The sequence below is a fragment of the Hemibagrus wyckioides genome, linkage group LG22, assembly GCF_019097595.1.
Source record: "Hemibagrus wyckioides isolate EC202008001 linkage group LG22, SWU_Hwy_1.0, whole genome shotgun sequence".
NCBI classification, from domain to species: domain Eukaryota; kingdom Metazoa; phylum Chordata; class Actinopteri; order Siluriformes; family Bagridae; genus Hemibagrus; species Hemibagrus wyckioides.
In genome coordinates this window covers 16205825-16220661 of record NC_080731.1, presented here as the reverse complement: position 1 = coordinate 16220661, position 14837 = coordinate 16205825, and the positions used below count along the sequence as shown (strand labels likewise).

The following is a 14837-nucleotide window of genomic DNA, read 5'->3' as shown; positions in this document are numbered from 1 at the left end:
AGGAGAAGATGTCAGGGTAAGAAGTGAAGAAAAGTACTTGTAGAGCTTGCAAGGATCTTGTGCTGAAGCTTCCAGCTTTCTATGTAGAAGGAGACTGGGATGAGGGGGTTCCCTTTGTTCTCTTTGCTGGTTTAGCCCATTGGGCCAATGTTAGAGGACCAATGGGCTGGTTTAGCCCATTGGTCCTCTAACATTGTGCCCAGTTTGGTCACAGTGTTAGAGGACCTTTAAAACTTCTCAATACTGGCGGTTGAAACAAGCCCTAAGAGTAATGTATTAAATTACGTCAATAAGTTCCAAGATCATCTGCAAAGTGCTTGTTCTCTTGCTAAAGAGTCACTGGCCACAGCACAGGAAGGCATGAAGAGGCAATTTGACCAGAAAGTGGTGGTACAAACTATTCTGTCTGATAATGAAGTATTTCTGCTTTTACCCGGTTCATGGTCAGCTTTATCCGCTCTGTCTATGGCCCAGAGTGGGATGGATTATGTGATTCACATCCCTGACAGGAAACACCAGACTTGGGTTTGCCACATAAACGTGTAAAAGGCTTACCATATTAGAAAGAAGCCACTGGTACACACTCTGGATCAGATTGCTAGCCAACGTGGCACCTTCTCCTGGTGTCTCGGGTGCTGACAAGGATGAGGTAGTGCTCCTATGCTCCTCAACAGTGTGCAAGTCTAGAAAACTCAGAGATATTAAAAGATCTTTCATCATATCACAGTCATTTGTCTAGTCTAAGGAACAGAGGTTTGATATTGTCCAGTTAATTTCGGATTTTCTTTGTCTGTTCAGTGATGTCCCTAAACTAACCACTGTCCTACAGCATGATATTAATGGGAATGGTGCTCATCTTATTAAGTAACACGTGTAAATGTGGGTAAGAGGTCTGTGACGTGCTAAAAAGTAAATTACCTATTGGAGAATGGTTTGGCAGTACCCAGCTGTAGTCCCTGGAGTTCCCAGTGGAGGAGGTAATGAAAATGTCATGCTTAAAGAAACTAACTTCAAAACTTTATTAACTTATAGCAAATATTGATACAACAATAACATTACCAATGACTAAATGGGAAAATTATCTGGCCATCTTCCATAACTCCTGGACAGAAATCTGTAATACTATTTTGTCTATGACTAACAATACAAATCTGCAACTTTCACAGGAGATCATTTACAGGACTCATATTGCCCAAAGAAAATGATTTTAAATTAGTTTCAATGATATATACACTTATTCACATGCACCTTGGGCAGCACTGATGATTATCATCACGCCATTTGGGTTAGCCAACCAGTTTATTCATTGTGGACAGCAGTGAGAGGGAAAATCTCTATTATTTTGGTTATTATGAATTCCATCATCTCCCTCATATCTGCCTGGTAATATTACAGAAGCTGATTCTCTCCTATTTAAATATAGAAACCCACTTCTCATCTCCCAAGCTATTGGCATGAAAATGATACTTGGAAATCTGTACACATCATTCACTGGATTAATCTATTATGAGAATTTATTTCATTAGAGAAAATAACATTCATGCTCACAGCAACATAGAATAATACAACAATATCTGGAATCCTTTCTTAATTCATGTCAGTTGATATCAGATACTTGGGGCAGAAACCACACACATTACAATATCTCAGTATAATTCAAGTGTACTATTTATACCACATGTAAAGATTAATCATCTCTTTAACTCAGATAATATGTTTTTACAAGAATTACATGTTAAACATGTATGTAATTGTTACGCTCCTTCCTTCATTTCCCTTTTTTCCTTCTCACTTCTTTTGTAATTAATTAATCTAATTTATTTAATTAGCATTTATTCATAAATTATTAATATATTCATTCATATATTTATTAACTTTTGTCCACATAACCCAGTGCTTTATGCTGACAGCCACATGACTGGCTGCTTGCATAATGGATGTATAAGTTGCACTTGGTATTGTGTTTCATATTTCTGTTACATTATATTTGTTGTTCTGCTGTAATTAAAAAAAAAACAGACACAGTTGCAAGTGGTGCTTTTTTAGAGGAAGCAGGCAGAGAAATAATTCCAAAATATGAGGCAAAAAAATCAACAATCTGAATCAACAAAACAGTCATAGGCTTAATAAATGAAGATCACAAGTTGAAGTCACAAATGGTACTTGCTTTGACTTTGAGTTCAATGTGAGCACTTATGTTGATGGTCAGTGATGATTGGGTCCATTGTGTGATCAGTGGGAGAGTGATTGGGAATATGTTAGTGAATGTACATGATGGAATTTCGAGTCCCTGGCAGAAAAGTCTGTAGGGTGTGATGTGCATTGGCAAATGGAGTTGGGAATATTTTTTACTATAGAATTAATTAGCCAGATCATTTAACTACATAAACTCTACACACACTATTTCACCCACAATCATGCTGCCATATGTACAGAGTATTTCATTGTTAATGTAAAAGAAACAAAATCATACAGCTATAACCCACTCCCCCCTTTTTTTTCTAAAATATTATTCTTTAGTTAAAATAAGATCTTAAATTCTTTGAAAGCCTGATCAACAATATTTTAAAAAGCTTTGTTTTCTCCTGGATTAGCAGTACATCTCTCTGAGTGTATTCCGGCCTTCCTGATTGAAATGCATGACATTTTCCTCTTAAAGTCCTTTGCCATGAAAGCATATAGCATTGGGTTCATAAAGCTGTTGGCGCCTGCAAGAGTGATTCCGATTTTCCGTCCGACACCGGCAAATTTTAGATTTGGTTCCAAAAAATTAATAACGTGATAGGGCATCCAGCATATGAATAAAGCCAGTATCAGTGCTGTCATGACCTTAAATGGCTTATTGGTCTTTGTAATCTGGTCTTTTTTCAGTTTTCGGATGATGAGGACATAACAGATGATGATGATCAGAAAGGGGATCCCAAATCCAAAAATGAATAGGCACATCTGTACAGCAGATTGTTTCTTGTCTGTGTATGTGGGGATACAGTATTTATTTGGGTTTTCTATTTTTATATCATAAACATTGGTCAGTGGCAGGCTAAGCAATGGTGAGATCATCCAGATTAATAGAACAATCACCAAGGCCCTCCGTATGGTGCGCTTGTTTTGCGCCCATACAGGAAACATCACCACAACACAGCGATCCACACTGATGATGATGAGTAGAAAGATGCTGCTGAACCAGTTAAAGAACAAAAAGAAGGGCAAAAACTTGCACATGAAGCTCCCAAAAATCCAATTATTTTTAACAACATAGACAATGGACAAGGGCAGGAAGGCACAGAAGAGGAAGTCAGACACAGCGAGGCTGACATACCAGACAGTATTGACTGTTTTCTTAATCTTAAACCCTACGATCCAGATCACCAAACCATTTCCAGTGATACCAAGAACCATAATAATCGAATTGGCTGTTGCCATAGAAATGCAGGTCACATCTGTACAGTATCCTGGAGGCTTTGTTGGGAGCGATGAGTTTTTATATTCAGTAGCATTTGCAAAAATGACTGAATTCATGATGCTGTTTGAATCTGTAAAATAGAAAGAATCAAAATAGCTGAAGATAACATTTTTAAAAACAGCAAGACACATCGCTCAGAATGAACATTTAAGTTATAAATTTTGGAAAATATTTTTCATTGTGCATAAATGTTACAATGCACAATACAAAACATACAAATTGTAGTTAAATTATAGAAAAACTGGAAGCTTCATTCCTCTTTACGTAAACAAATGACCATAGGTCAAAAACCACAAGTTTTAATATATACAGTGGTACCTCTGTGTTTGACCTTAATTTGTTCCAAAAGTCTGGTCGAATAACGATTTGGTCAAAAACCGAATTACTTTTCACAACTTTCCTTTTGGCAACAATGATGCCTGATTTACCCTTTTTCAGAGACATGGCTACTGAAATTATACCACAAAAGATAACATGGGGTTATAACACAAACACTCACAGATGCTTTCAGAACAGATGACCCATGTAAACTGCTTCATCTCTATTGTCTACGGTGGGGAATGCCGCATGGAAAGTGTGTGCAGTCAAAATAGCTCTTTTCAGGTCGGGTCGAACACAGAAAAATATTTTCAAAGAGTAAAAATTTGTGTCAAAAATACAGTTCACATTAACATTCGTTGATATGTTCGTTCGAAATGTTGATATACGTTGCAATCCTGTATGAAACAAGAACTGGTGTTCCTGACGGTCGAGTCGTACACTGAAAATATTTTCGTACACCGAGGACAAATTGACTCGTAAATTCGAATCGAATACCGAAAATTCGAACACAGGGGTGGTCGAGGACTGAGGTACCATTGCATAGGAATTTAATTCCTGCACATTTATTTAACACCCGATTTAGGATATTTCTTTCTTTTTTAATCTTTCTTCTCTGTCTCTAGATCAAATAATATGATATGTAGAACAAAGTATTTATTTCCTACCTTTTTATTGCTGTAACTTTATGCAATTTTATAGGTCATCATAATAAAAGTAAGTAAAATTGAAAGCTACTTTTGGACTCTCATTAAACAAAAATTTACAAGCAAAGTATTTTAAAATTAAAAAAATAAATAAAAGAGCCGAGCCACACCTAATGAAATAAGGAACATCTTAAAAGCATCAGCAGCAGATAATACAGCAGATGATAGCATCTGGCACAACACTCAGGCTTCTATTCTCATCTGGAGTTAATTTAATCATGAAAAAAAACACAAAAACTCACCCTTAAAATTCTTCTTAATTCTTCACAAATTTGATTTTTGGATTGTTCAGTTTTATGGTGGTGGTTGCCGTTCTAAGAAAACAAGTGTGAGCTGCAATTCACACATCAGTATGTTCACATCAGTATGTTTCTCTGTTCGCTGGCAACACAATTTAAGCAGCAGCCCACTGTGGTTTGTGGTTGCAGTGCTAGGGCAACATAAGAAGAAGGACTTTTTTTTACTGCAGACTTAATCAGTCAAAAAAAATAAACCTTTATTTCACCAGAACTAAAATTAGTAATCAAAATCAGGAGTTTCCAAAGGATCTTCAGATGTCGTTTAAAGGCAGCAAGTAGCTTAGCAGTTTGGACAATTAGAAGAAGTTCATTCCACCTCCTTGGATCCAGAACAGAGAAGATGCATGCCTTCTTTATACCATGAGAGATGGTAGGTCCAACTGATCAGCACTAGAGGATCAGATGGTGAGTGGTGCAGTGTAGGGTGTGATAAGTACAAGCATCAGTGTTTACATCTCATGCATTCAGCTACAGGAAGCAAGTGGAAAGAATGTAGCAGTGGTGTGGTAAGTGAGAACTCAGTAACAAACACCTGAGTGGTCTCTGTGGATAGAAATGGATAAATTGTTCTGATGTTGTAAAGTAGAAATCAACATGAGCATGTTAGTTTAGCAATGTGAGAGGAGAAGGACAATAGATTGTCTATGGCTTCTCCAAGGTTGTGTGCAGTGACTGATGGTGAGCTCTGGTAGTTGTCCAAGGAGATCACAAGATCATGACATGGGGCTGCATCATCTCTGAATGAAAAGCAATTCACTAATGCTTGGAGGTTGTTCTGGATGAGATAGCAAGACATAATCTGTTAGACTGTGGATGACCTAGTGCACTGTAAAAATGATGAGATTCAGGGGGCAGGTGGGATAACTGGAAAAGATGTCTTCTGGACTTCAAGGATCTATTCTGTTGCTCAAGGAAAAAAAATATCAGAAATTATCAAGAGAAAATACCAAGAGAAATCCTGAATGTGTACTGTAGGTGTAGGTCATATTAGGAGTGACATCTGATCTGACATCAGCAGTCAAACAGTGAAGGAGACAGTCAAAGGCTTAATAAATGAAGATCACAAGTTGAAGTCACAAATGGTACTTGCTTTGACTGAGTTATGTTGATGGTGAGTGATGATTGGGTCCATTGTGTGATCAGTGGGAGAGTGACTGGGAATATGTTAGTAAATGTACATGATGGAGTTTTGAGTCCATGGCAGAAAAGTCTGGAAGCTCCCAAAAATCCAATTATTTTTAACAACAGACAATGGACAAGGGCAGGAAGGCACAGAAGAGGAAGTCAGACACAGCGAGGCTGATGTACCAGACAGTGTTGATTGTTTTCTTAATCTTAAACCCTGCGATCCAGATCACCAAACCATTTCCAATGATACCAAGAACCATAATAATCGAATTGGCTGTTGCCAGTGAAATGCAGGTCACATCTGTACAGTATCCTGGAGGCTTTGTTGGGAGCGATGAGTTTTTATATTTAGTAGCATTTGCAAAAATGACTGAATTCATGATGCTGTTTGAATCTGTAAAATAGAAAGAATCAAAATAGCTGAAGATAACATTTTCAAAAACAGCAAGACACATCGCTCAGAATGAACATTTAAGTTATAAATTTTGGAAAATATTTTTCATTGTGCATAAATGTTACAATGCACAATACAAAACATACAAATTGTAGTTAAATTATAGAAAAACTGGAAGCTTCATTCCTCTGTAAGCAATCAAATGACCGTAGGTCAAAAACCACAAGTTTTAATATATACAGTGGTACCTCTGTGTTTGACCTTAGTTTGTTCCAAAAGTCTGGTCGAATACCAATTTGGTCGAAAACCAAAAAAATCAGAGACATGGCTACTGAAATTATACCACAAAAGATGGGGTTATAACACAAACACTCACAGATGCTTTCAGAACAGATGACCCGTGTAAACTGCTTCATTTCTATTGTCTACAGTGGGGAATGCCGCATGGAAAGCGTGTGCGGTCAAAATAGCTCTTTTCAGGTCGGGTCGAACACAGAAAAATATTTTCGAAAAGTAAAAATTTGTGTCAAAAATACAGTTCACATTAACATTCGTTCGAATTTGGTTCGAAATGTTGATATACGTTGCAATACTGTATGAAACACCGAGGACAAATTGACTCAAAAAATTCAAATCAAATACCGAAAATTCGAACACAGGGGTGGTCGAGGACCGAGGTACCATTGCATAGGAATTTAATTCCTGCAAATTTATTTAACACCAGATTTAGGATATTTCTTTCTTTTTCTTTCTTTCTCTAGATCAAATAATATGATATGTAGAACAAAGTATTTATTTCCTACCTTTTTATTGCTGTAACTTTATGCAATTTTATAGGTCATCATAATAAATGTAAGTAAAATTGAAAGCTACTTTTGGACTCTCATTAAACAAAAATTTACAAGCAAAGTATTTTAAAATTAAAAAAATAAATAAAAGAGCGGAGCCACACCTAATGAAATAAGGAACATCTTAAAAGCATCAATACAGCAGATGATAGCATCTGGCACAACACTCAGGCTTCTATTCTCATCTGGAGTTAATTTTATCATCAAAATGGAATTAATTCAGGTATGCTTCGAAGACCAAAGTATTGCAGATTAAACAATGTAAGGAGAATTATAAGAGCAGAGCTGCATTCATACACAAACACAAATCAACTTTCTCCTGCCACAGCCAACTGTACTTCCGTGTATCTTGAGTGACAGATGTCTCATCCAATCAGTGTTAAAAATTCCATTCGCAAACTATACCTACCTTTTCTGGTTTATCTGAAATGTCAATGTGATTTTGGATTTGTTATTTTGTTTTCTGATTTGTTATTTTTTTTTCGGTTTTGTTATTTTGTTTTGTACTTCTGGGCCACCATACTTGACTGTAGGTTTGGTGAGTTTATTATGAAAATGTTTATATAAATTACAGAAAAAGAAACTGTCAGCGAGTGACTTCTGGCATGTTTTCATTTAAACCATTTGGTTCAAACCATGCATAGAAATCATTTAGTGCAGAGGGGAGTGAGACATCAAGGAGGTTTATAATAACAAAGCATCATGTAATAGTTAACATAATATATATTAGATATTATGTCATTGATGTAATAAAATGTGATAATTTTCTCCCTGTTCCGGGTTGCTCATCTGGCCCACATAATTAATTTTGCACAGGATTTACACCAGATGTACTTTCTGATGCAACCCTCCCGTTTTATCTGGGCTTGGGACCAGCACTGACAGTTCACCCCTCAAATGTATTAGATTATAACCTCCCAAAAAACAATGTCATATTTTAATCACTGTAATGTATTTTTAAAATCTTAAACTACTTATTGAATGCACCAGATTTAATCACTCATGCATTTTTTTTTCTGTTGGTGATATTTTTTTTTCTTGTACAATCACCAGCTGTAACTTCAGACATACACAAAACAATCCAGTCTTATATTCAAAGAAAGAGAATATTGTAGTATTCTTGGTAACCATCCAAAGAACATGTCTCACATCCATCAAATACTTATTGTCTCACATCCATCAAATATGCTTCTTTCTGTGCAAGACCAGCTCCTTTGTACAACAGAATCATGCTAATCTTGCCAAAGCTACTATAATATGTGTATTCCTGGCAAAAATGGCTGGGTAAACTCTTTGACAAGGGCAGAGACCCTGTGAAAAGTGTGAAGTATAGAATCTCCATGGATAGGCAAATCTACTAATGGATGAAAGTATGCGATAATGTTTTTCTTCTTTCAGTAGTGAACCACAAATTGAGAGAACCAAATTAAATCTGACCTTTTTTGTCCTCATTCATAATTCTTGCATAAACCTGCATATACTTTGCCCAGTTAACTCATCCTTGCTGGAAATACATATATATATATATAACAGTTCAAGGCCACATCGATAAAATGTTATTATAGTTAATGTTAGTAAATGCATAGTTGATTTAAGATTTTTAATTTACACTCCAGCAACTACAACAAGCATGCTTTGGCATAAATTGTAGACCAGCAAAAAATGTATTTAGTTCTTAAAACATAAAGAACATTCACATGGCATAGAAGCATAGTGTTATTTAGGAAAAGTGTTATATCATTTATAATAGTCAGTGTAAAAGACTGCAAAATTATATGAACAGTCAGTTTCACTTGTTTATGTTCGAAAGTTACTTAAGCTACATTTACATCAGCTTCATTTAGGATAAAACACTGATTATTACTGCTTATTATTTGCTACTGTGTAAGCATGTGTACAGAATAAATGCACATGCAGCAGTGGTGGACAAAGCACACAACTTCCTTACTTGAGTGAAAGTACAGATACTACTTTTCAAACATTACTCCATTACAAGTAAAAGTTGTAAAGACAGATTTTTATTTAAGTAAAAGTACAGTTGTTTTTAAAAGTACTTAAGTATCAAAAGTAAAAAGTAAATACCAACGCATCGTTTTATTATTGTTGCATTGTTGTATGCAATACTTACAATACCTTTTGTAGTATCTGTGGAATTGAGATTATAGAATGTTACAAAACCTATAGAAATTAAACAACTGAATTGACAAAAAAGACAGATATAATCATTTTCATTTTTTACTTAACACTTATTGAATCAAGTGGTCTGTAAATGCAGAATGATCAGAAAAAAATCCAACCTGCTTTAAAACCCAGCTACACAATTGTAGCTGTATAACTGCCCAACAGCAACACTGCTTTAACAAAGAGCAAAACAGAAAGACTTATTAGCCATCAAAACAAAGATTTTAAACCATTAGTTGTGGCAATTATACTATGTCTCACAGATCACTAGTAGAGAAAAATCGTACTATGTTCAAATAAGTCAAACTTAAAAAAGTCCTTGTTCATCTTTAGCAGGAGCTGGTTCTCAAAGTTATGCGAATTAATTGCTCCCCTTCTTGGGCTGAAGATCTATCCAGCTGCACTAAAAAGCCTCTCACAGGCCTCTGAGGCAGGAAGGGCTGTGTTCAGCTTAAGTGACAGGTTGGATAAGGCTGGATAAGATGTCAGCATAGTCATACCTTCAGCTGTACATGTTAGGTACGCATCCAGTTGTTTGAATGTCTCCTGTGTGCGCACATGCTTGATATTAGAGAAGAAATCCTCTTCATCAGAAGTGTATGAGGAGGCTGAAGACTGTCGTCATGATCAGGAAGATGTTCCTTGATGTAAATGAGACCTAAATTATATGTTTGTCACCAATTTATTCATCTTTTCATCATGACCAAATTGTATGCAAGTATAGATTAAAAAAAAAAGATAAAAAGAGAGTGGGAGATATAATTGACCATTTAGAGCATTTCTTACAAAGTTTAAAGATGGCTTCATCAGTGGTCCAGGATGTTTTAAACTTTGGATGAATAATGGCTGCAGTAACTAACTCTGGACCAGCCATCATGTTTCCAAACCGTTTTTTTCAAAACATCTAGAAGGGCATCAACTAACGGCTTGCAGAATTTCAATGATTCTCTTGTCTTCACAAGAGGTGATGAGGGTGGTAATAGTGGGGAGAAGCCATCCCATATGAATTTTGGAATCTCCTTGTAATATGTATGTCGAGGACATCATATAACAGAAGCAAACATTGTTGCCTACGCACACTCATCATAAACAAAGCATTTTACATTTTATTTATTCTTATTTATCCAATATAATTTACTATTCGTATTTTATATGTTATATATATTTCCACATTTCATTTACACCAATTTAATATGCATTTACACCGTTCTCAAGGCTCCTCCCCCCTGCGTGCAATGCGTTGTGGGCAATATTACCCGTAAGAGTGTGCATCATTCTGCACTTCAAATTTCTACAGGAAGCAGTAGACCATCTGGGAATTTTTGGAATACTCCTTTCAGCATACTACGATTTGGGGCATACTAATTCTATTTTCGAATACTATTTAGGACAGATAGTATGAGAATTTGGACGCAGCATACATTTTTGTGTGTAAACTAACATTATTACCAAAGCGTTGGTGGTGTATATGCAAAGCTATGGCAAGTAGGAGATCAGATATATAAAAACATTTGCCTTACCATACATACTTCATGGCACAGGCAATATCCATTTCAAGCTTTTACCAGAAATTAAAAGAATACATACCTCAATATGCTTCCACGGGTTGGAGTGAAAGATGAAAAGCATCTTTACTCTTTTCTAAAAACTAGAACATACTGTCTAGGTATGGCCATAAATGCGCGCACTGCGTCGATGATCTGTCTTCGTCCATTTTGCCACCAGCTGATCAGAGTTTAAAAAAATGACGGAAAACCACTGAACTTCACGTGACGCTACAAGAGTGAAAAAAAAAACCATCCTCTGTTTAACGTAACTACTTTCTACTCAGTGACCTTGACAGAAATGTAGTGGAGTAAAAAATACAATATTTGTCTTCCAAATGTAGTGAAGTTAAAGTAACAAGTATCCAGAAAAAATAATACTCAAGTAAAGTACAGATACTCAAAAAGTGTACTTAAGTACAGTACTCAAGTAAATGTACTTCGTTACTGTTCACCTCTGATATGCAGATATGCAGCGTATAGAGTCAGTAGTCCTCTTTGTCAGATTGTGCTTGCTTCATCCACTGCATTTTAAAGTCGTTACTCACCAAAAGATAGACCACTGGGTTTACACAGCAGTGAGCCACAGCCAGCACAGTAGCTATAGGATTTCTATATGGGAAATCGAGAACAATTTCTGATTTGGCCTGCAGGAGCCCTATGAATAGCAGTGGAGTCCAGCACACAAAGTAAGCCAATTTTATCAAACACATGATTTGCTTCATGTTTCGTTCATTGCGTTTAGACTGACAGCAACAACAGATGCTAATTAGAAATGAAGGGATCAAAAACCCAAGTAAGAACCTATAGCAAACTATGATGATTGGTGTTGTCTTATCACCAGAAACATAGCCATCGTCACACTCCTCCCCCAGCGTTGTGTATTGAAGCTCTCGGAAGAACAAAGACGGGATGCTTAGGATCAATGCAAATATCCAGGAGCACAGAATCATGATCAGGACTCCTGATGAATGCCGGAATGGAGTACATTGGATCCCGTCAGAAACACTATGTAGGGTCAGCATACCCGCTGTGGAGAACATGCTGGCATAAAGTACATAGGAGGAGAGTTTGCACAGAGCCGTTCCATAGTGCCAGTTGAAGTGATACCAGCTGTAGAGAATCTGCAATGGCAGGAAAGCTGAGCAGATCAAATGGGTCACAGCTAACGCCACGACCCACTTAGCAGTGTCCGACTTGCAGTAACAGCTGCCTGCAATAATGGCTATAAGGTTGAGAAGCAGGCCGAGGGTGCAGATGATAAGGTATCCAAAGATGTATAGCATTCGGAGTGTGTTTACGTAGTCATTCTGTTTTTTTATCTCATCCAACACAGGGTCTGAATCATAGTCATAGTTTGAAGTATTACTGGAGGACATCTTAGCAATTCTAATGAAGGAAAGAGACAGGAAGGAAAGAGAAAGGGAAAGAAAGAGACAGGAATAGGTATTTAATAGACATATGATTTAGATTAGAAGGAATTTTATTTCCTTTGTATTTCCTTTGTATTTTCCTTTGTGCAGTTGTAACAGGGTTAGAAATGCAGTTTGTGAAATAACTTATTTTCAAATTGTGTTGTGAATTTTATTTATAATTTAATAATTTTGTTTAGAAATTGTGAATTTTATCATATTCAGCCATTTTCTTTTATAGTTATTTTTATTTGTTTTCTGTGGAAATAACATTGATGCATATCGCCCCTTTTTGTACCCCATGGGTTTCCGTAGTTCCCTTCCCCCCTTCACAGTGCGGTTATGCATTGCTGAGGGTAAGTTGTATGAGAAATGCTGCTGACGCTATTTGACTATTTTCTTTGTAAAAATGAATGTTTATGTTGTTATATTTAATGGGTCAGATGTGCATGACAGAGCAGAAGACAATCTATGTGTCTGTGTTATTGTCTTATGCAGGAGAAATAAATCTTGGAAAGCAGTCCTTGGTGTCACGTGTGTCTATGCCCTATAAGCAGTCCCGTTACACAGTTTCATTCTGAGGGATTACTGTGTAATAATTCGCCTAAAAAGAAGCTATATTCAATAAGTATAGCCTCTGTGTGTCTACTGTTATATTACCAAATTACCGGGTTAGAGCATCTGATGATGTGGTCTATATGCTGGAATCAGCATAACAGAGATGTGGACTGAGTAGTCGAGTTGGGGGCGGGGCTCCGCGCCGGGGATGTTTGTGTAAACAAGATGCAGCGTTCACGCCTCTCTCGTTGCAAGGTCCACATGCTGATGGAATTTAGGGAGCACCGACTTGGTATTTGCATGGTTGAAATCTCCGGCAATAATAAACATTTCAGTCCATTCTCTAATAGCCCCACAGAGCTCACATAGTGCCTCCTTAGCATTAGGTTGGAAAGTAAACTCCGCCAATGAAAACACTGGTGAATTACCGTGGTAAACAAAATAGCCTGCATCTAACAGTCACAAACTCAGTCACATCACTCTATGCTTAGTAAGAAACATGCACAGAGTTCTTTCACCATTCCGTGTTAATGTAAACACACAAGCCACCACCGCGAGCCTTACCGCACGAGCTGCATTTCTGTCGAATAAAAAATGCAACAGTCGCTAAACTCTCGCCCTGTGGTCCACTGGATGTAGTCCAGTTTATTGTCCAGGGATCTAATGTTAGAGAGTAGAATGGACGGGAGAGCCGGCCAGCGAGGGTTTGTTTTTAGCCTAGCACGGACACACGCCCTCTTTCCGCGCTGCCGCTGCCTCGTCCACCGCGTCGCATCTCCCAGCATCCTGAGACGCAGAGGACTGGAGGCCCTGAACTGGATCTTTCCTTCAAGCCGAAATAGCGAAGATTCACCAGTACATCCCCATGCATGTTGGCTGTTGCATGATTAATGTACTGTAATAGTGTCTGGCGGTCGTATACATGAACGCCGCTTTCTCTGCTGTACCGTGAACGTTCATCGGAAATTCTGCATTTCATTTGGTTTTGTACATGTACTTTGCACAATGACAATCAAGTTGAATCTACTCTAATTTTTATAAAAATCGGGTTAAAGACACGAACAGCACCATTTTGCATCTTTGTGGCTACTGCCGCGGCGCCATCTTAGAGCATCATAAAAGCATAAATATGACATAAAGCATGTTTCTTATTGCTCTTCTGACTCACCCTCATTCATACCAGTACTGAAGCAGTGCTGTGTCCGATAAGAAGGAAGATCTGTATCTTTGCATGACTCCTGTAATCCTCATGCAGTATGAATTATATATCAATATACTTGTAGTTTTGATTCTGAACGCACTGCAAAGTAAGGTCGAAGTTCCTTACCTCAGACAAACAAAGCCAGCCAGAAGTACTTTATAGTAGTAACAAGTCTCCAAAATCGATTGTGAACTGTCAGGTATATGTATGTATTCCCAGGATGGCCACTTCTTTCCAGACCTGCCTGACCAATCCAAATGCTCTACTCCTGGGTGGAGTCTCATCACTTGGTGGTGCTCACTGCTGCTGTGGATAGATCTGCGTGGACAGCCTGTGAACCAGGGGACTGCTGTGGATAGATCTGCGTGGACAGCCTGTGAACCAGGGGACTGCTGTGGATAGATCTGCGTGGACAGCCTGTGAACCAGGGGACTGCTGTGGATAGATCTGCGTGGACAGCCTGTGAACCAGGGGACTGCTGTGGATAGAACCACTTGTAGACTGTCACTCCGCCTTTGAACTGCTGTTGCATCAGTCAGCTTTCAGCAGGAAGGAATAAGTGTGTAATGATTTCAGAAACTACACTGGCCTATTAGCACCTAAAGAGGTTTTGGTTGCTATTGTAGAAAGAACATTATCTACTGTCCAGTGTCTCCCAAATGAGGATGGGTTCCCTTCTGAGCCTGGTTCCTCTCAAGGTTTCTTCCTCATCATCTCAGTTTTTTCTTACCACTGTTGCCTCGGGTTTGCTCATTAGGGCTAAATATTCAGGATAAATAGTAAC

The 14837-nt window shown here is 37.7% G+C and overlaps 2 protein-coding genes across 4 annotated transcripts; both read right to left on the bottom strand.

Annotated features, from left to right (window-relative positions):
- Positions 1–230: 230 nt before the first annotated feature.
- On the bottom strand, positions 231–7166 carry LOC131343409 (chemerin-like receptor 1). The gene is made up of 2 exons (XM_058375080.1): positions 4731–7166; positions 231–3533 (listed from the first exon to the last, which is right to left on the bottom strand). Exon 2 carries the CDS (start codon positions 3517–3519, stop codon positions 2566–2568), a length of 954 nt encoding a protein of 317 aa, XP_058231063.1. The 5' UTR covers positions 3520–3533; positions 4731–7166; the 3' UTR covers positions 231–2565.
- Positions 7167–9272: 2106 nt separating this feature from the next.
- On the bottom strand, positions 9273–14337 carry LOC131343406 (chemerin-like receptor 1). 3 transcript variants are annotated; one of them, XR_009203137.1, is made up of 3 exons: positions 13417–13957; positions 10926–12271; positions 9273–9979 (listed from the first exon to the last, which is right to left on the bottom strand). XR_009203137.1 is itself a non-coding variant. In XM_058375076.1 (2 exons), exons 1-2 carry the CDS (start codon positions 13635–13637, stop codon positions 11368–11370), a joined length of 1125 nt encoding a protein of 374 aa, XP_058231059.1. In that variant the 5' UTR covers positions 13638–13957; the 3' UTR covers positions 9273–11367. The 3 variants fall into 3 exon arrangements, 2 of the variants coding, with proteins under 2 accessions (XP_058231059.1, XP_058231060.1); XM_058375076.1 differs by having other exon boundaries at positions 9273–12271; XM_058375077.1 differs by lacking the exon at positions 13417–13957 and adding an exon at positions 14180–14337 and having other exon boundaries at positions 9286–12271.
- Between the last annotated feature and the right edge of the window lie 500 nt (positions 14338–14837).

Excerpts from the sequence above, each read along its gene's own strand:
- LOC131343409 (XM_058375080.1), bottom strand. The coding sequence starts at position 3,519 with ATGAATTCAGTCATTTTTGCAAATGCTACTGAATATAAAAACTCATCG.
- LOC131343406 (XM_058375076.1), bottom strand. The coding sequence starts at position 13,637 with ATGCTGGGAGATGCGACGCGGTGGACGAGGCAGCGGCAGCGCGGAAAG. Across the intron at positions 12,272-13,416 it reads ACAGAAATGCAGCTCGTGCG|AATTGCTAAGATGTCCTCCA; the intron begins GTAAGGCTCGCG and ends TTCCTTCATTAG.